The following is a 22208-nucleotide window of genomic DNA, read 5'->3' as shown; positions in this document are numbered from 1 at the left end:
TCACATCAGGGACATAGGCTAAAACATATGTCAAGATAGAACTACTGTGTGTGTAAACTTTTGTGTACATTATCTTCGTGTATTCAATAGAGTTCCCATGGTTCAACATATGTTACGACACCATGGAATTCGAATATTCGGAATGTGTAATGTACTAATGTGAAATTCAATCGTTACGACATTTCATTTATGCAAAAGTTTGAATGTTTGAGATGGTTGTTAGTTAATCATGGATTACACTAAAATAGGGGAGGATTGTTGGATATTTTTTAGTGTAATTGGGTTAACTTGTTTGATCAGTATTGTCAATAATACATCATATAGGATTGGTGATGCGGAGTGCACGCCTATTTGAATTTATTATGACCTTAGGGGCGAAGCCCCTAAGGTACGGGGGTCTGGGGGCAGCGCCCCTGGGAGCGGGGTCCAAGGGGCAGAGCCCCTGGCTGGGGTCGAGCTGAGGGACCAAATGTGGCATATTGTTATATTGAAAATCCCTCCGAAAATTTAATTTTCGGAACTTGAGGGACCAAATGTGGCAACTCGAAATTCCTAGCAATAACTGCCCTTTTGTTGATAAAAGGATATCCCGTAACAAGATTTCTGGTCATTCTCTTTTCTTCCTTCTTTCTGGTTCTTTTCTCTCAAATAATAAACACACAGAACGTTTTTAATTCTCTGAATTGTATCCGATTGAATAGTTTGGGCGAACCGCTAAATTGATTCAATCTGAAAGTGATTACACGCCTTTCAGAGTTTGATTATATCCGGTTATCTGTTCGTTATTCACGAATTTCCCCAACATAAACTTCTGTGTATGTAGGCCTCAGTTCAAATTAAAAAAATATAAAAAAAAAAAGGGAAAATTATGTATATGGGCTTAAAAAGATGTAATTATCCAAGTTTAGGGAGTATATAGCAAATCTCAACATCAAAAGGTGTTGCTATAGAAGATGAGGGACTAAGTATGAAGTTACAGAAAAAGAGAATATATGCCTATATACTCGTAATTTTTCATCCATTCAAATTAAGATAACATACATACATACATTTATCTTGATCATCATATTATATCTATTTTTAAGATATTCATCATATATATTTAGAGATTAACCATGGCCGATGCTCTTACTCTACCTTTAAAGGAATTTGTTGACGCATTTAAGAGACATTCAGTACTATTACCTGAGGCTGAAGTAGAATACTGGCAATTAATGGCTAATTCATCAAAGGCTCTCTGTAATCATCTACTATGCATGATGCAGGTTTGTGAAAATGAGAAAGTGTACGATCTGTTAATCAGAGCAACAAATTTGGTGACACAATTCTATTTTGAAGATTTTAATACATCAAGTATACGGCGTGGAGAAAAATTTATAGATGAGATTCTAGATAATTTTGAAAAACTATGTAACATAAAAAATAGCTCACACATAGAAGGAGAAGAAGTTGTGGTGGGGTTTGATGAAGAATTAGAAACACTACTTGATCAACTTCAACTTCTACAAAGCAGCTCCAGGTTATCTCTATTGCAGGCATGGCTGGGCTTGGTAAGACTACTCTCGCTAGAAAACTGTACAACCATCCATTAGTCGAGTATTTCTTTGACATTCGAGCATGGACCTGTGTTTCTCATGTTTATCTCGTTAAAGATTTGTTACTTACTATATTAAGCTCTTCTATCCATGAGCTTACTGACGAGATTTACAAAATGAGTGACACACAGTTGGGTGAAAAGCTATACAGACTTCTAAAGGGTCGTAAATATTTGGTGGTCTTGGATGATATATGGGATTCTAAGGCCTGGAGTGATCTCAAAATGTATTTTCCAGATGACAAAACCGGAAGCAGAGTCATATTTACCAGTCGTGACATAGATATCAGTTCACAGGTACAGGCAGCAAGACCTACTCATGTTCTACGATTCCGTAATGAAGTTGAAAGTTGGGACTTGTTTCAAAGAAAGACCTTTAGGACTGGAATATGTCCTTTTTTGCTGGAAGCTTTCGGAAGGGTAATTACGAGAAAATGTGAAGGTTTGCCTCTTGCAATTGTCATAGCCTCTGGTCTTTTGAAGGATAATATGTCAAATGAGTGGTGGGGGCAAATTGCTGAAAAGCTAAGTTTGTTTATGGTAAGTAACCCAAGCCAATACATGGACTCACTGGCTTTCAGCTATAGCCATTTGCCGCCTCACTTAAAACCATGTTTTTTGTCTTTGGGATCATTTCCTGAGGACTATGAGGTACCCGTGACAAAGCTGATTTGGCTATGGATTGCTCAAGGATTCATACATAAAAGTGGAAGCAAAATCTTGGAGGATATTGCAGAGGAATTGTTGATGGATTTAATCAATAGAGGTTTGCTGATGACTTCCAAAAAGAGGGCTAATGGCAGAATAAAAGCATGCCGTATCCATGACTTGTTGCGGGATTTATGCTTGAGAAAAGCCGAGGAGGAGAAATTTTCTTTACTAAGTTACACTGGTTTGTGCTATCCATATGAGTTGGGTAATATTCTTCAAAAGGGTAGACTAATAGGTAGACCAATTAATTGTGAAAGATACAAAACAGTCAGGGTTCTTGACATGGAGTATGTCCCAATGTCAGTATTTCATTCTGGTGTAGTACACCTTAGTGATCTACGATACTTAGCCATTCAAGCTCATGATGGAAGCCCCCCTGCATCAATATCCAACCTTGTCAACTTACAAATGCTGATAATATCTTCAAAGAAGAATATTATCCTACCAAAAACCATATGGAATATGGTAAATTTGAGGCACCTTTATATTAAATCAGGTGAAAACTACATTGAGGAACCTAAATTTATACAAGTTGCGGAGGACAATGGTTCTCCAAATATGTTGCCAAGCCTGCAAACATTATCCCAAGTAAGTCCCCGATCTTATCAGAATGTATCTATGAGAACTCCCAGTCTTAGGAAACTTGGGTTTTGTGGACCCTTGATTTCAAGTCAAGGTGATCTGGAATTTCCAGATGTACGCTATTTGCCACACCTCGAAAAGTTAAAGTTGTTAAACACAATTCCATTCCCGGAAGCAACAAGATCATGTAATCCACTTAGGTTTCCTGAAAATCTTAAGAAACTAACACTGTGTAATACGGGAATGGATTGGGATGAGATATGGGCCTTTGCGTGGGTGCCTAACCTGGAAGTTCTGAAGTTGAAGTTTCAAGCATGCATTGGAGAAATATGGGAGACAGGGGAGACAGAGTTTAGGCGACTCCAAGTGTTGAAATTGCATGATCTGGACTTAACAAATTGGGTTAGTTCCAGGGATAACTTCCCACGACTACAACGATTAGTGGTTCATCGTTGTTCAAAACTCAAAAGTATCCCACTTGATCTAGGGAGTATCTTGACATTGGAGACGATTGAGGTACGTGCATGCAGCCCTTCTGCACATAACTCTGCAATAGAAATACAGAAAGCGCAAGAGAGTGAAGGAAACTTTTTCTTGGAAGTCCACACAAAGCCAGACTTAGAAATCCAAAAAGAGCAATAGTGGCCTCATCTCAAGCCTTTCATATTACTGTGAGAAAATTTCGTATAAAATGTAATGCCATTAATGACTGTGGATATAGGTAGGTGACGTGAATCCTATTTGTGTCTACCTGGCTTTGGATTTTTGTGATTCTTTAAATAGCAGTTAGTAGTGTTGCTGTATAAAATAAGAAGCCATTTTGGGCTGTTAGCAGTGTGCAGAAAATGTAAAATCTCACCTGTTTCCAAGAACTTTGGTTCGGTCATTTTGTTTATTGTTAGTTCCGGGCTTTCAGTATTGATGGTCTGCCTCTCTTCTTTTTTTATCCGAAAACATAGCCGAAACTTATTCAAGGAACTTTTTGAATGACAAAATAAAGTTCTACTTCCTTTGAGCATTTTCATTCGAGTTTTATACTCTCTGTTATATTGGAAGGTAAAAGTAGTATTGTGAGATTCAGATACTTGTGTCCAAATGTACAATCACATCCTGAAAAATACACCTCTCCACATTCATCCTTTTGACCTAATTATTCCTACAACTCAAACAAAATGCATCTTTGTTGGTGTCCATAAAACCTCTAATTCTTTCACATAAAAAGAAAAATTGATCTAAAATGTGTATCTAAAAGTATTTTAACAAAATGAACCAAACATGTAATCTATGTGGAGACATAAAAACAAAAGTGGAACACAATATGTTTGTGTTTTCACTAGATTTGGACCCATGCCAAGGGTTATTTTTAAGTTTCTTTTATATTCATTATAATAAAAATAATTAGTTTTTGTTACTGATTCAATTTTATGCGTTTGTAAGAAAAATATAATATATTTTTGTTATAAAATACGTTATTTGAAAAATCAATCGTTGAACGAAAAGAGAAGTTATTTACAAAAATGGAGAAGATGGTTGGGGAGAAAAGAAAAGTTATTTACAAAATGGTTCATATGGTTTGTGTTTATGAACTAAAAGACCAATATACTTATGTGTGCAAAGCATCATGATCACCTTGCTTATTTGTACAAGCAACGGCCATCTACAATAAAGACCAAGTTCTTAAAAGTTTACTGTCCAAGAAAGTTTCATGTAAATTTTGAAGATAGAAGGAAACCTGTAATTTGCTCCAAACCATAGACACGAAATTTGCATTGAACTCGGTAAATATTAACACCACGGGTCAGCTTGTTTCTTCACCAAAAGTCTTAAGTTGACCTGCATAAGTATCATGTTAACATTGAAGGAAATAATAAAGTAACAAACTTACTTCTAATAGTCTTACATTATGCATTATACCACTTGTAGATTAAGTGGTTAACATATTTGTTTTCCTCACTTCCATAAAAAACTGCTTACATTACTAATATTGACTACCCCAAGACTTAAATTTCCCATTGTTTATAGCTTTGACTGACATCAAGAAAAGAGTGGGGTTGGATCGGCTCTCAGAAAAATCACATGTACACTCAACCATTTGTCCATAGCCCTATTAAACCAAAAACTTCAACAAAAACAAAACACTATTTTCTTAACCATTTGTCTACATCATCTCTTTGTTTCTACCCTGCAACTTCACCAATAATTGTGGCAAACACAATGTAACTTCACCAAAATACAAACTTTAGGCATTTTCATCACTCAAACTCCAAACACATTTTCCACCAATCCTCAACTTTTGGCATTGTGTTTTGCTATTTTATTTAATGAAAAAAAAAGACATGGAAGGTAGAAAAGTTAAAAGGACATGGAAGCAAATTAACAGTTGTAAATCTCGGTCAAATTGCGGTGGTTATTGGTTAATCTCGTATCTAGGCCAAAGGCTTTGACTTATTTTAGAGCTATGAAAGAGGATGTCGGAAAAAAGATCCACAACGACGGAAGGTGGCTGCCGGAAATCGAACAACAAATACATAAAGAAGAAGAAGAAAGAGGACAGAAAGAAGAGAGAGAGAGAGAGAGAGAGAGAGAGAGAGAGAGAGAGAGAATAGACGGGAACCTTGATGGAGAGATTGTGGTGGTCGGGAGAGGAATGTTGGAGTAATTTTGAGGATTGGCTATTTAGTTGACATGAAGGTTTGTTAGTGACTTTATCTAGTCACCGACCTTTGAGTCAAATACACTAAAACCCCTGAACTTATATTTTCTTGTTTTTGACAAAAAAACAACCTTTAAATTTTAAATATCATTATATATGATGGTGCTAAACATTTTGTGTTATTATTACTATATAATTACTAAGTGATAAAAATTTTCAGATTGTTTGCTTAATATAACTGATATAATTGCTTAGTTTGCTAATCTTAACTTTTTTTAAAAATAATTTTTCTTTATAATTTAGGGTCTCCGTTATATCAACAATTCTTTTTCAAGTACATGATCCATAAAAATTAAAAAAAATAAAACATCTTCAAAAATACGTTGAATGGAAGAGGACTTTCCTAAAAAAATTAGCTCGTTTCTAGTTTTCCATGGACATCAACACGAGAATGCTAACATCTTTTTGGCTACCAGCCCAATCCCCGTTGTACTATGAAGTTCCAGAAGGTCCTGAATTCCATCATAACCCAACTTGAGAAGTTATTCTTCGAACTAACCCATTGCATTATATTCGGATCATGCAACTTTAAGACCTTGAGTTGCCGAAACTCTGCATCCCTTGTATCCCACATTTCTCCAATGCATGATTGATGTTTTAATTTCAGAATCTCAAGGTTGGGTAGAAGGGAGAAGGTCCACATCTCTTCCCAATCCATGCCAATATTTGACAGTGTTAGATTCTTAAGGTTTTGAGGAAACATAATAGGATTGCACGATCTCGTCACCTCAGGGAGAGAAAATGTGTTGAATAACTTCAATTTTTGGAGGTGAACCATAGAGCTCAAATTTGGAAATTCCATTTCGCCTAGCCTTGATATTAAGGGTCCACAGAACCCAAGCTTCCTAAGATTGGGAGACCTTGAGCATATATTTGTGCAAGATAGGGGACTTACTTGAGATAAGGTTTGAAGACTAGCCAACCCCTTTAGACAACCATCGTTCTCTATCATTTGCCCAGAACAAGTTTCCTCTATATGGTTTTCCCCTGATTTGATATAGAGGTGCCTCAGATTTACCATATTCCATATGGTTTTTGGTAAAAGAATGTTCTTCTTCGACAATATTATCAGCATTTGTAGGTTGACGAGGTTTGATATTGATGCTTGGGGACTTCCATTATGAGCTTGAATGGCCAAGTATCTCAGATTAACCAGTCGTGTTATATCCAAAGGAAATACGGAAACAGAGAGAGACTCCATATCTAGAACCCTGAGAAGTTTGTAAGTTTCGGCAAGAACTGATCCACCCTCTTGAAGAACTTTTCCTACCTCCAATGGAGAACAAAGCATTGACGATACCATGCCATACCTGCTAGAAATTGTCAATAACTGTTTAATTAAAATTTTCATCCTTTAGAGAAGCAGGAAAACGTTGATACCTATAGATGTTGGACATAAATTTCTCTCTTGGAGTCATTACCAGACTTCTCTTGACCAGATCCTTTAAGAAATCCTCTGCAACATCCTCCAAGATTCTATTTCCAGTGTCATTTATGAACCCTTGAGCTATCCATAACCAAATTAGCTTTGTCATGTGAATCTCATAGTCCTCAGGAAATGCTCCAAAATAGAGAAAACATGGTCTTAAGTGAGAAGGCAAATGGTTGTAGCTTAAAGCAAGTGAGTCCATGTATTGGTTTGGATTACTAACCATATATGAACTTAGACTTGCAGCAATTTGACTCCACCACGAACTTGACCAATTATTTTTCAAAAGACCAGCAGCTATGACAATTGCAAGAGCAAACCTTCACATTTTCTTGTAATAACCCTTCCAAAATCTTTCAACAGAGGAGGGCATATTCCGGTTCTAAAAATCTTCTTTTGAAATATGTCCCAACTTTCAGGCTCAGTACGGAGACGCAAAACATGAGCAGGTCTTGCTGACTGAACATGCAAGCTCACGTCTGTGTCACGACTAGTAAATAAAACCCGGCTTCCGGTTTTGTCATCTGGAAAATACATTTTCAGATCGTTCCAGACCTTACAATCCCAAATATCATCAAAGACTACCAAATATCTACGACCTTTGAATTTTCTGTATAGTTTTTCCTCTAATTGTTGGGCATTCATTCCATAGAACTCATCTGGCATGTCATGGATAAAGGAGCTTAATATGGTAAGTAGCAAATCATTCTTGACATATACTTGAGAAACACAAACCCAAGCTCGAAAATCAAACGTATAATCTATTAATGGATCTCTGTATAATTTACTAGCTAAAGTCGTCTTACCAAGCCCAGCCATTCCTACAATTGAAATAACCTGCAACGACTTTGCAGAATTTCCAGGAAGTTGATCAAGTAGAATTTCTACTTCATTATCAAAGCCCACAACAGCCTCTTCTTCCTTTGAGTTATATCTGATATTACAGAGTTGTTCACAAATAAATACAATCCTATTCAATCTATTGATTTGATCAAAATACCAATCTTCGTTAACCACCATTCTTGGTTCTAAAATCTGACCTATCACTGTTTCTTCATGAATGTACCAAGCTTCACTAAGAACCAGTCCTTTCATTTCTTTCAATAAAATATGCACTTCCTCAGTTTCATACCCTATCATCATGTTTCTGATGTGATTCATTAGACCATCAAACAACTCAGGCATCTTTACTTTCACATCTAGTCCTTCTACGCCATGAGAATGACAGAATTTCCTAAAGTAGTTGATGAACTGTTCTACACGAACAACAAGAGCATCAGTCATGATTCTATCCTGTTTCAGAGTGATACGTCAACGGTAGCCAAGATATTTGGTACTGAAAGTCCTTTTTAGGCAACCCTGCCATAAACATTGAGCATGAATTTAAAAATTTTGAATCTGACTAGCTGTCATTGACTACCGCATATGAAATCAGTTGTGTATTCCAATAATGTACCACATTTTAGAACTACTAACATTATTTATTTTATTTTATTTTTTAGAACAGCACAAAGAATGATTATATTAGTTAAACATAACAAACATGTTTCTGTCCGATACTGCAATAGAAAAGATGCACTATGAATTATGAATATGCATGATGAACGATTAATATGTATGGATATGTGATGACTTGCCTTTCCTTAAAACTTTTAAGAATAATAATGAATAAAAAAAAAATCTAAATCAAGGTTCATCAATTTAAGTTCACGAGAATAAGTACCCGCGCGTTGCGACGGTGGGGGTGATAGCTAGGTCAGAGAGTGTGATAGTCAAATGCCTACGGCCTCCGCCCTCCGCCCTCGGATTTAAAAATTCGTCGAAAGTATATCGAATGACATCTCTAATGAAAGAGCATGAAATTTTAAGAACACCCATACAATTTTTATAATTTATCGACGTATGATTTTTGAGATAAAAGATTTTGAATGAATTGGAGGAATAAATGATTTATGGAGGAGAGAGAAAAAAGATGATTGGTTGAGATTTGAGGAGAGAGAAAGGGTATTATGGTTATTTTAGATAAATATAGAATAGATGAGAGGGGTATTTTGTGGATGTACTTAAAATCAATATTGAAAATTTCAACTCAATGTTGAAAATCTGAAAGGAATCTGCTTTATAATATACGAGAGTAAGTACCCGCGCGTTGCGGCGGTGAGATGGTGGGGTGATAGCTAGGTCAGAGGGTGTGATAGTCAAATGCCTACGGCCTCCGCCCTCGGATTTAAAAATTCGTCGAAAGTATATCGAATGACATCTCTAATGAAAGAGCAGGAAATTTTAAGAACACCCATACAATTTTTATAATTTATCGACGTATGATTTTTGAGATAAAAGATTTTGAATGAATTGGAGGAATAAATGATTTATGAAGGAGAGAGAAAAAAGATGATTGGTTGAGATTTGAGTAGAGAGAAAAGGTATTATGGTTATTTTAGATAAATATAGAATATATGAGAGGGGTATTTTGGGGATGTACTTAAAATCAATATTGAAAATTTCAATGTTGAAAATTTAGAAGGAATCTGCTTTATAATATAGTATAGATAGTATAGATAGTATAATTAAGCATATCAATCAATCCACGTATAATCATTATAAAAGTCTAACATCTATTATAGTTTTCAAATTGGAGGTAGAATAAAACTCACCAACTAATTAAGAGAAAATAACTATTGGAACTTGATCTTCACCGTGGAAGCTTTCAAAGTCAACTGCAGACCGAGGGCTCTCTCAATGGCCATACATATAGTCAATCTATCAGTTTATGCATAGTGTACGATAAATTACAATATTAGTCCTTGTACTATTGACTTGTGTACATGTTTAATCGAACAGCTTTATTGTCTTACACTTTGATCAGATTTCACTTTTTTAAAACGGGATCCACACTTTCGAACAGCTTTATTGTCTTACACTTTTGATCATTTTTCATCCATGAAAATTATGATAAAATACACTTTAATATCATCATATTACATCTATTTTTTTGTTGTTCATATTATTATTGAAATATTTACACTTCAACCGGCCAGCCCATCAATTGATTATGTTCACTCATTTATCATCTATCAGTACTACTTAAAAAGTCTTTCCTTCTATTAAGATATATACATATATAAATTTTTGTTGAAAATTAAATCCCTAAGCTGGCTAGAGATTAACTATGGCTGATGCTCTTACTGTTTTTTTAAAGGAATTTGTCGACGCCTTTAAGAGATACTGTCTGTTACCTGAGGGGCAATATGTTAACTTAATGCGAAAATCACGTGCAGGGCTTAAACATTATCTACGCCACATGATGCTGGGTTATGAAAATGAAGAAGTGCATTATTTGTTAGACAGAAGTATAAAACTGGTGGTTCACTTATCTGATAGTTTGGCAACCACGGCACTTCCTGCATCATCAAGAAAAGAGCATGGAGAAAATATTATAGATAAGATTCTATGTAATTGTGAAAAAGTATGTAACATTATATATAGCTCAAACATAGAGCAGGGAGAAGAAGTTGTGGTGGGGTTTGATGAAGAAGTAGAAACGCTACTTGATCAACTTACTTCAACTTCTACAAAGCAGCTCCAGGTTATCTCAATTGCAGGCATGGCTGGGCTTGGTAAGACTACTCTCGCTAGAAAACTGTATGACAATCCTTTAGTCGAGTATTTCTTTGATATTCGAGCTTGGACCTGTGTTTCTCAAGATTATCTCGTTAAAGATTTATTACTCACTATATTAAGCTCTTCTATCCATGAGCTTACTGACGAGATTTACAAAATGAGTGACACACAGTTGGGTGAAAAGCTATACAGACTACTAAAGGGTCGTAAATATTTGGTGGTCTTGGATGATATATGGGATTCTAAGGCCTGGAGTGATCTCAAAATGTATTTTCCAGATGACAAAACCGGAAGCAGAGTCATGTTCACCAGTCGTGACATAGATATCAGTTCACGGGTACAGGCAGCAAGACCTACTCATGTTCTGCGATTTCGTAATGAAGTTGAAAGTTGGGACTTGTTTCAAAAAAAGATCTTTAGGACAGGAATATGCCCTATTTCGCTGGAAGCTTTCGGAAGGGTAATTACAAGAAAATGTGAAGGTTTGCCTCTTGCAATTGTAATAGCATCTGGTCTTTTGAAAAACAATATGTCAAATGAGTGGTGGAGGCAAATTTCCGAAAAGCAAAGCTTGTTTATGGTGAGTAACCCAAGCCGCTACATGGACTCCCTGGCTTTGAGCTACAACCATTTGCCTCCTTACTTAAAACCGTGTTTTCTTTTTCTTGGATCATTTCCTGAGGACTATGAGGTCTCCGTGACAAAGCTCATTTGGCTATGGATTGCTCTAGGATTCATACATCAAAGTGGAAGCAGAATCTTGGAGGATGTAGCAGAGGATTTTTTGATGGATTTAATCAATAGAGGTTTGCTGATGACTTCAAAAAAGAGGGCTGATCGCCAAATTAAAGCATGCCATATCCATGACTTGTTGCGGGATTTATGCTTGAGAATAGCCAGGGAAGAGAAATTTTCTTTGCTAAATTACAACTATGCTCTTGTTCAAGAATCTTCCTCCACTACCATTCACTCTGGTCTGTGCTATCCATATGAGTTCAGCGATGGTCTTCAAAAAGGCAGACTAGTTCATATTGAAATGTACAAATCCCTTAGGGTTCTTGATATGGAGTATGTCCCTATTTCTGTATTTCATCATGACGTAGTACACCTTGCTGATCTAAGATACTTGGCAATTCAAGCTTATGATGGAAGCCCTCCTGCATCAATATCCAGCCTTGTCAACTTACAAACACTAATAATATCCTCAAAGAAGAATGTTTTTCTACCAGAAACCATATGGAATATGGTAACACTAAGGCACATATTCATCAAATCAGGAGAAAACCTTATTGAGGAGCCTAAGTTTGTACAAGTAACAGAGAATGATGGTTCTCCAAATTTGTTGCCAAGCCTGCAAACATTATCCCAAGTCAGTCCTCGATCTTGCCAGAATGTATCTATGAGTACTCCCAATCTTAGGAAACTTGGGTTTTGTGGACGCTTGATATCAAGTCTAGGTGATCTGGAATTTCCAAATGTGCACTCTTTGCAACACCTTGAAAACTTAAAGTTGTTAAACACAATTCCATACCGGGAAGCAACAAGATCATGCAATCCACTAAGGTTTCCTGAAAATCTTAAGAAGTTGACGCTCAAAAATACAGGAATGGATTGGGATGAGATGTGGATCTTTGCGTGGGTGCCTAACCTGGAGGTTCTGAAGTTAAAGTTTCAAGCATGCATAGGAGAAACATGGGAGACAGGGGAGGCAGAGTTTAGGCGACTCCAAGTGTTGAAATTGCATGACCTGGACCTTATGAACTGGGTTAGTTACAGGGATAACTTCCCACGACTACAACGATTAGTGGTTCATCGTTGTTCAAAACTCAAAAGTATCCCACTTGATCTAGGGAGTATTTTGACATTGGAGGCGATTGAGGTACGTGCATGCAGCCCTTCTGCACATAACTCGGCAACAGAAATCCAGAAAGAGCAAGAGAGTGAAGGAAACTCTTTCTTAAAAGTCCACGCAAAGCCAGAGTTAGAAATCCAGAAAGAGCAATAGTGGCCTTCATTTCAAACCTTTCACATTTGTTGTAAGAAATTTCGTATCAACTGTAATGTCATTAACAATGCTGTAACCGTTGGGGGTGACATGAATCCTTTTTGTGTCAAGGTAGTTTTGTCAATCCTTTAAGGAGCAGTTTGTAGTGTTGCTGTACAAAATAAGAGCCATTTTGGGCTGTTAGAAGAGTGCAGAAAATGTAATATCTCACCTGTTACCAAAAACTTTGGTTCGATCTTTTTGTTTACTGTTGGTTCCGGGCTTCCGATATTGATGGACAGATTCCATGCCTCTGCCTTTTTATCTGAAAACGTAGCCAAAACTTATTCAACGACATTTTAAATGACAAAATAAAGTTCTGCTTCCCTTGAATCTTTTCATTCTATACTCAAACTTTATGTATTTTGTCTGTTATATAAGGTAAAAATGGTATCTAATTACTTGTGTCCATATGTACAAATCACATCCCGAAAAGTACTTCTCTCCCCAATCATCCTCTATTAGTTGAAGTTCTTTGTTATTACTAATCCTTTTGACCTAATTAATCCTACAATTGAAACAAAAATGCATCATTGTTGGTGTCCATAAAATCTCTATATCTTCCACATGAAAAGAAAAAATTGATCTAGAATGTGTTTCTAAAAGTATACTAAAAAGATTATTCAAGCATGCAATCTATGTGGAGACATAAAAACAAAAGGGGAACTCATGTGTCATACATATATGTATTCAAGATGTTTGTGAGTTTTCACTAGGGATTATTAAATGTGAATGTAACTAACTATGACAAAATGTCTATGTTATCTAAAGATCTTGTAAAATGTCTATGTAATGTAATGAACTTTCAAGTTTTGGTTATTAGATCTTGTAAAATGTCTATATAACTAACTATGACAAAATGTCTATGTTATCCAGGTGAAGTTACTCCCAAAATCATTTCTGTAAAGTAATCGTATAGGACACTAGTTAAAAGCAATTTATTTTCATTGGATCCCATGTTTTCCTCACTCCCATATACAACTGCTTAAATTACTAAATATTGACTACCCCAAGACTTAAATTTCCCATTGTTTATAGCTTTGACTGACATCAAGAAAAAAGTGGGGTTGGATTGGCTCTCAGAAAAATCACATGTACACTCACTTAACCATCTGTCCATAACTCTACTAAACCAACAACTTCAACAAAAACAAAACACTATTTTCTTAACCATTTGTCCGCATCATCTCTCTTGTTTCTACCTGCAACTTCACCTATAATTGTGGCAGACTCACTGCCATGTCTCACTTGATTCCTGTTTCTATCTTGTTTTTTCTGTTTTCAGTCTAACAAGATACCCTTTTGGCATTTTCATCACTCAAACTCCTAAATTTTCCACCAACACTCAACTTCCATGATGGCATACCAGTATCAAATCTTTCTTAACTCAAAAAAGTGAAAGCAAATTTACAGTTTTTCATAAACTTTCAGTAAATCATAGCCATTAATGTACTAACATTCAAACTTCCATTAACGACAACAAACCCCATATCCAATTCAATTTCATAAAAATCACAATAGTGCCTCAAGATTTTCACTTTAAAGTTTAAACACATATGAAACAATGTTATCCAAAGCTACTTACTTCCTTCTATTTTCTATATTCTCACAATGTGTATTAGCTAGTGACAGAGAAACACTTTTGAGCTTAAAAACATCGATCGACCCATCGAATTCGTTACGATGGAAAGGAAATGATTTTTGCAAATGGGAAGGTGTTAAACAATGCTTGAAAAACAAATTATCAAAACTTGTTCTTGAAAGTAAAAACTTAAGTGGCACATTGGATCCTAATGTACTAAACCAATTGGATCAAATTCGAGTCTTGAGCTTCAAAAATAACTCGATTTCGGGTCAAATTCCTAATCTTTTCAACTTAACCAATCTTAAATCACTCTATCTTTCTTACAACAACTTTTCGGGTGAGTTTCCGGTGTCTCTTACAACCCTTCACCGCCTCAAAACCATCGTTCTCTCCGGTAACCAACTTTCCGGCAACATTCCAAATTCAATACTCAATCTACAAAGATTACATATTTTTTACTTGGATGACAATAAGTTCGCCGGAATTATCCCACCCTTTAACCAAACAAGCTTGAAATACTTAAACTTGTCGGAAAACCAACTTACCGGTGTAATTCCGGCCACCGGAACTTTATTAAGGTTCAACTCAACTTCATTTTCAGGTAATGTTGACTTATGCGGTGAAAGCTTCCATCTTTCATGTGGGGTTTCTCCGGTGACCGGATCGCCAGCTCCTGCTATAACTCCGATGGCCGGAAAATACTACCACCGGCGCCGGGTAACCAAGATTATAACAATAATAGCTGGTTTCGTTGGTGGTTTTTCATTATTATGTGTTGTAATCACATTATTTGTACTAATCTTGAAAAATGGAGTGAAAAAGAATAAAATTTCAGTCGCCGGAGAAAAAGTAAGTACGGCGAAGTCAGCGGTGGTTGACGGCGGCGCCGGAACCAGAGATGGGTTTTCACCGGGAGGTGGTGGTGGTGATGATGGGACGGGGGTGTTGGTGTTTACCGGCGGTGGAGGTGCGGCGGAGATGAGTTACAGGTTGGATGATTTATTGAAAGCTTCAGCTGAGACACTTGGCAGAGGTACAGTGGGGAGTACATACAAGGCTGTGATGGAAACTGGGTTTATAGTTACGGTGAAAAGGCTGATAGATGCCACGTGGACGAATAAAGATGAGTTTTGTAGACACGTGGAGGTCATCGGTAGGTTGAGGCACAAGAATTTGGTGCCAATCAGGGCTTATTTGATGGCTAGAGGGGAAAGGTTGGTGGTGTATGATTATTTCCCAAATGGCAGCCTTTTTACACTTATTCATGGTATGTCACTTTTTTATGAGTCATTGTTTGTACATACATTGCATTATTGGCTGTTTTAAGGTGTGTGTATAAATGTCATTTAAAATAAAACAGAGAGTACAACTTTAAATGTGTGTAATTGTATAGGACTTTAGATGCAATGGTTGTTGGGTTTGCTAAAAATTAGTTGCATTAAACAATTTATTTGGTACAGGATCCAAGACATCGGGTCGTGGCAAACCGCTTCACTGGACTTCTTGCCTGAAAATCGCGGAGGATTTAGCTAGTGGACTTCTCCATATCCACCAAAAACCTGGCCTCGCCCATGGTAATATAAAGTCATCCAACGTTCTTTTGGGATCCGATTTTGAGTCTTGTTTCACTGATTACGGGCTCATCAAGTTCAAAAACCCAAACTCTATTGAAGAATCAAGTGATGTCTCTCTCTTTTACCGTGCCCCAGAATGCCGTGACTTCCAACAGCCAGTCTCTCAGAAAGCTGATGTCTACAGTTTTGGTGTTCTACTCTTGGAGCTCCTAACTGGGAAAACTCCGTCTCAAGACCTTGTTTTGGACCACGGTGCAGACCTCCCTACCTGGGTCAAGTCCATAAGGGAAGAAGAAAGCGAGTCTGGTGGTGAACCTGTGTCTTCTGGGAAACTTGCTGCTCTGCTGAGCATTGCATTGGCTTGTGTATCGATGATTCCTGAGAATAGACCTGTGATGCAGGAGGTGTTGAGGATGATCAAGGAAACGAGAATGGAACAACCTCATGTCTCTTCTAATAGCAGTGATCATTCACCGGGAAGATGGTCGGATACAGTTCAAAGCGTGCCAAGAGACGACCACTTAAGCATATGATTATTAGGGGTAGTTTCAACAATTGTTAGGCAACTGCACTTTTCAAGGAACTGGATAAATGTACTTGTGGCATCCTCATATTCTAAAATGTGGTGGTTTTCAGTGTTATGTTCACAAAAATAAAATGCACACCAAGAGCAGTTGTGGCATTTTAACCATTCATTTTGGATCGATATAAAGAGATTGAACTAATTAGTAAAATGTTTTGGTTTACCTTGAATTAAAGATTCGAATTGGTCAATAGTTGAGTAAAGTGTCTTCAAATGCCTACCACCTCTTACATCGTTTCAATGATATACTTTCCATAATCATGTTTAATAAATTAGTTATTTATAAATACAGATAAAGTTGGCAAAAAGCCAAAAAGGGGGTTGGCTGTTGACGTCAAGGCCGACCTCATCCATTTTTGACATGTTACCCAGTCCAACCGACCCACTTGTTTTGTCATAAGTAGTCGAAAGAAAGGATAAAAGATTAAAAACACGTGACGCCAATGATGATAACTATTCACTTGCTAATCATCACTCAGATACAGTTTTAATTTTGTTCCCTAAGGAAAGCAGCAAGCTAAACACTCTTAGCTCTTTGAAAATGAAGTTCTAGAAACTTTCTTATTGTGGGTTCAGATACAAATAGGCAACCAATACAGTTTCATAGAAAAAAACCCCAATACTCCCTATAAACTACTGTTCTTAATAAACATAGAGTCGAAGGGCAAAAACTTGTTACCCGATGACTTTTTGTCAGGCTTGACTTTGTACTTGGAGAAAACTAAAACTGAAGAAATCGTGCCTCTCACCAACTCCCTGGTTCTTTTTTCATATTCATTCTACTTGATGGGAACATCATTGTCTGTATGTTGCCAAACATAAAACAAGCACCACCATTATATATCAGTGATTCATAGATAACTGCCAAAAACCAAATATCATAATAAGTAAATCGAAAACTGCTACTTCCCATAATGAAATCTCATTTTTTACTATAGATGCAAAATATAAGTGACCACCATTTTGGATACTGTTTTGTCTCTAAAGTGTCAAATGGGCTAGATTAAAGTGTATATAGATATATAAACACACACACACACACACACACACACACTTTAATCTAGCCCATTTGACACTTTAGAGACGAAACAATTAAATGGGTTTAACCGATTGAACGTTACCTAGCATGTCTTTTTGATGCATACAACCTCCTAAAGTGCTTAATGAATACATTAGATTACTATTGTAATAAGGTAGTTATTATTATTATAATTAGCACATTTACATTGATCAAAAAAGTTCAGGACATAAGTGCTTCTGATCAAGCCAACAGGATATATTTCAGCCAGTTTTAGAGTAATAGTTTTTCCCAGAACTTGTTTTGACCCATCACCCAACCAGCCCATTCTGCCACCTACACTGACGACCATTAAGCTTTAAAAAAAGTTACCTGACTTTTGAAGGACAGAATCCTATTAGCAAGATCCTCATTTAGTGATACTGGCAGTGGCGACCCAGGCAAGCATCTCATACTGCAAAAATTAAAATGGATATGCAGTCCATTAGCAGAACCAATATCAAAACTTTTAGAAGCAATAACAAGTTTATTATTTTTGTCACATACTCATTTAAGATGGCAGTTATATTGTTCTTTGTCTGACTAAAGAGGCTGATGTTATCCTGCAGCTGTTGATTAAATAATATTGTTCAAATCAAAATCGATCTTCATGGTTCTCATCGTCTATCAAAGTATCAACGTACACTTATAACTGGTTTGGAGCTTACCTTTAGTGCACAAATATTAGTTGAAATCTGGCCAAGAACTTGGTTGTTCTGTTGCAACAGTTGCCTTATTGAGTCTTGTAATGCTGCTTCAACAATTAGAATATAAGTATACAGTCATTGTTCCAATAAAACCGTCACAATCTGAATGCAAGTATTAGCAAGATACTCACCATCAATATTAATACCACCACCCCGGACTTGATGATTCACGGAAACTGAAAACGGAATCACATTAATAGTTGAAACTGATGATACACCTGGTGTTAAGGATGATTCCACGGGTTTATCCTGAATAAATTAGATGCATTGAATGCCAAGTACTACACGAATAACACATTGCTAATAAACAGAGATATAGAATATTTCACAATTTAAATGGAGTATTAGACATTAGTTCTTACAAGCAAGTTCTTAAATATTATCTTGGGATCTTGCAAAAATCATCTCATGTAAGTGAAGCTGAGTACCTGACCATATCAAAGTCCTCATTATCCTACAAATCGCTAATTTTGAACAACCGTTCATACGCATATGCTTCTAAACTTACAACATTAATCTAGTCAATCAACTTATAACATAGTTCCCCTATATACACATACATACACACTTACCATTTCTAACTACATAGCAATCTAGCATAAACTTTATATCTTAAGGCCCAATTAATTTCAACAAAAACAAAAAACAAGTAGGTCGCTGCATAGCCATACCTTCTTATCCATTGACTTCTTCCACAAATTCAAGTCCTCGTGTTTCCTTCGTTTTCGCTGCCAAATATCCCACTTTCGTAAGTAAAATATCTTAACTTTATTATAAAAAGTCTGATATAGTTCCTATATAAGCTCATAAGCTTTAGCTTTTCATAACATACCTAAAGTTACTACCTTTATGTGATATTACTAAAAAGAAAGTGGTCACATATCTTTAAAAAATAAGAGCAAGAAGCTCACCGTCATCCACTGACAACGAAGTGCAACATCACGAACAGTTTTATTACGCAATGTGGCTGCAATCTTCACATACCTTATGATACCAGGTTCATCAGCATATCTACATAGACAAACAAAATTAACAATCTTTATGCCTACAAAATCAATGCCACTGGTTCATCTCTAATTACCCAAAAAAAAAAAAAAACTAAAACATATATCACAAAGTAGCTCAAATGCAACTTTATATAACTATATACACATAACTTTTTCGATACAAAAATGAAAAAAAAAATGCATACTTTTGATATGCTTGTTCAAGCTTATGTTGTTCTTCAACAGACCATTCAACAGCCAAACCTCCTCGATGGTGGTTTCTCGATTCGATAGTGCCCGAATCGACAACGATAGAATCACAAGAATTCCCAATTCCTGTGAAACCAGTTGAGCTAGTACTACTAGTACTATAATCACCCCCAATTTTAATCATATCAGATTTACTATCTCTAACACTAGATTGAAAACAAACAATATGTGGGTTCAGCCCAGATAATTGTTGGTTATGAAACCCAGAACCCATTCAAGAATCTTGGAACACTAGACTAGATTCTTGAATTCATATACATATAGATAGATACAACTGACCCATATCAAGATAATCATCAAATCATTGCTGAAACTTGAAAAGATTAAAACTTTTTCATTCAAACCCTAAATTGAAAATGCAACATAAATAAGTACAAATTAGGCCAGAAATGTATACATATGTAGAATCTATAGATATAGAAAACAATGATTTAGAGAAGCTGTAATTGGTTGTTTTGTTGCGCTATAAACATTCTTTTTTGGAATTTTTTTTTTTTCTCTCCTTGTATTGTATTGTGTTGATGTCTGAATGATTTTTTGTTTATTTTTTTAGATATTTTTTCTCTAAACTTTTTATTTTATAAAACTTTTGGTGTAGTGATCATGGGATTCAGCTAAAAAGTGCGAATCCTATAAGCATTTGATGCCCATTAGTGTCAACATTCCACCAACGACCATTAAAGATTCGTTTATACAAACATAATAATAATAATTGATGTATGTTAGTATGTAGGTATGTATAATATGTCAATGACTAATAATATTGGATTTTGATAGTTGTTGTGTAGTTGGTGTTCTTCTAACTTTCTAAGCCTATAAAGCAACAACTAACTTCTATATAAGTTTTGATTTCATGTAGTGATTAGTGTAGTTTTAACTTTTAAACTTATCGTTGGATGATATACATAGTTGACATAAAATGAGTATAAATGTATAATGCATGTTAGTTTAGATTATCTTATTTATACTTTACCTAATACGAAATACATAAGTTACAGTAAGTGTTTAAATTATGAGGGTAAAACTGGTCTAGTCTAATCGAGTTTGAGCAATTTTAGGCTCGACTTGTTTAGCTATAAACATGTTCAATCTCAAATATTTGTCTGCTCTCTAGTTTTTAAAAATCATTTAAGCTTAGATTTCTAGATCATATGACTTGTTGACACTATTTACATGTTAAAAACATCTTCTATAAAAAAAAAAGGACATATTACTTGCTCAATATTTAAACAAACACTTACTCATAATATTGTGTGCAGAATCACATTACTAAAGTGTTAAAGATATAGAGAGAAAAGAAGATAGGGTGATAATTCCTTTAAGTTGACTCAACTTGAGTCAAGTTAGAAAAATCTTGACTTTTTAATGAAAATCAAAGACCAATATTGAAATATCATTTTTAAATCTTGAACCTTGATTTTCATCTAATTACCAAAATTATCCTAACATGTCATATTAGAAATAACTTGAAGATATCCTTCCCAAATAAATAAGATAAATGATATGAATTGATAATGAGTAAATATCATTTTGTTGCAAAAATTGACAAATTAAAATCCTTCTAGGACACTAAGTTGACATTAACTGAAAGTACTTAACTATTGATGTATGAGTTTAACAACACCACATTAGGATGAAGAACAATATTCGTTACTCATTTCGAAACAATAATTTACCCATATTTTATTTGGATAGCTTGGATGTTGTGCTACATGTCTTTTCGGATTGCCTCTTTTTGTTGATAAAGTTAGATCCTTAATGGCTTTTTGGTGGAGACTACAAATACCTGATGGATGCCCGAATGAAATCATATTGTGGATTCTATCCTTGCAAAATCTAAGTCGTGAGAAAAACGTGATCCAAGCTATTTGTTTTGTCTGGTGGTTGGTGTTCTAGAAACATCGTATTGTGTTTTTTTCAAATTAAGCATTGCGCCCAACTACATTCGATGTTTTTAGTTCCATAGTCTCGTTTCTTTTCCTTGGTTATCAAAATGGTGTAATCTTTTTAGTCTCTAGTGGACTACTTGGCTAGAAAGTCCAAGTCTTTTGTTATAATTTTTTAGTATCTTGCCGAATATCAATTTATTTTTAATAATATTTTTATTTTTACTTAAAAAAAAAAACTTACTCACATATTGCATGTATTGCTTAATAATTTTCGATTTTCAACTTATAAAATGTTTTTTTCCAATGCATTGGGCTTTATCCCATTATAGGTTTTCTAGTGGTAGATTTTTGCTTACCTATAATCGGTATCTAGTGGTAGATTCATGGCTTGAATATTGTGATAAATTCATCAAAAATAATGGTATTAATATCACATCTCTTAAGAATATCATATTTAATCAAATCACCTAACAAAGTGTTTATTTGTTTTACTAGCTTACAATCTTGAAAAATATGTTAAAAAAACACCGTCCTATATGAACAATTAACACACCTAAGTAGCTAACAGAAAGTAATGTCGATACCTTTAGAATAGGCAATTGCGTCTTAACTTTTATATATAAAAAATAAATCTTTCTTGGAACCATTTTATTTCATCTCGTCCTTATGTTGTAAAGAATAGGCAATTGACGGTGATCATAACATTGTCTTATAAGGGTAATAGAGAATACATAAAATTTTGGATTAACTACCCAAAATATAACTAACTATGACCAAATTTCTAAGGTAGGAAAGAACTAATATTTTTGTATATTATAGTATATGTTAACAACTTGATAAATTGTTTAAATCATGCAACATCA

General features: G+C 35.4%; 2 protein-coding genes across 4 annotated transcripts; one reads left to right on the top strand and one right to left on the bottom strand.

Moving 5' to 3' along the window:
• Positions 1 to 14258: 14258 nt before the first annotated feature.
• Positions 14259 to 16569, top strand: LOC122580014 (inactive leucine-rich repeat receptor-like serine/threonine-protein kinase At1g60630). Its single transcript, XM_043752286.1, has 2 exons — positions 14259 to 15546; positions 15740 to 16569. The coding sequence occupies exons 1-2, from the start codon at positions 14259 to 14261 to the stop codon at positions 16384 to 16386; spliced, it is 1935 nt and encodes a 644-aa protein (XP_043608221.1). The 3' UTR covers positions 16387 to 16569.
• On the bottom strand, positions 16157 to 19965 carry LOC122579994. Of its 3 annotated transcripts, XR_006320722.1 has the most exons (9): positions 19393 to 19951; positions 19112 to 19211; positions 18872 to 18928; positions 18332 to 18449; positions 18162 to 18244; positions 18001 to 18062; positions 17827 to 17908; positions 17116 to 17238; positions 16157 to 16243 (listed from the first exon to the last, which is right to left on the bottom strand). XR_006320722.1 is itself a non-coding variant. In XM_043752265.1 (8 exons), the coding sequence occupies exons 1-8, from the start codon at positions 19668 to 19670 to the stop codon at positions 17182 to 17184; spliced, it is 837 nt and encodes a 278-aa protein (XP_043608200.1). In that variant the 5' UTR covers positions 19671 to 19951; the 3' UTR covers positions 16881 to 17181. The 3 variants fall into 3 exon arrangements, 2 of the variants coding, with proteins under 2 accessions (XP_043608200.1, XP_043608210.1); XM_043752265.1 differs by lacking the exon at positions 16157 to 16243 and having other exon boundaries at positions 16881 to 17238; XM_043752275.1 differs by lacking the exon at positions 16157 to 16243 and having other exon boundaries at positions 17213 to 17297; positions 19393 to 19965.
• Between the last annotated feature and the right edge of the window lie 2243 nt (positions 19966 to 22208).

Source organism: Erigeron canadensis, chromosome 1 (genome assembly GCF_010389155.1).
Source record: "Erigeron canadensis isolate Cc75 chromosome 1, C_canadensis_v1, whole genome shotgun sequence".
NCBI classification, from domain to species: domain Eukaryota; kingdom Viridiplantae; phylum Streptophyta; class Magnoliopsida; order Asterales; family Asteraceae; genus Erigeron; species Erigeron canadensis.
This window is presented reverse-complemented; position numbering and strand designations above follow the sequence as displayed.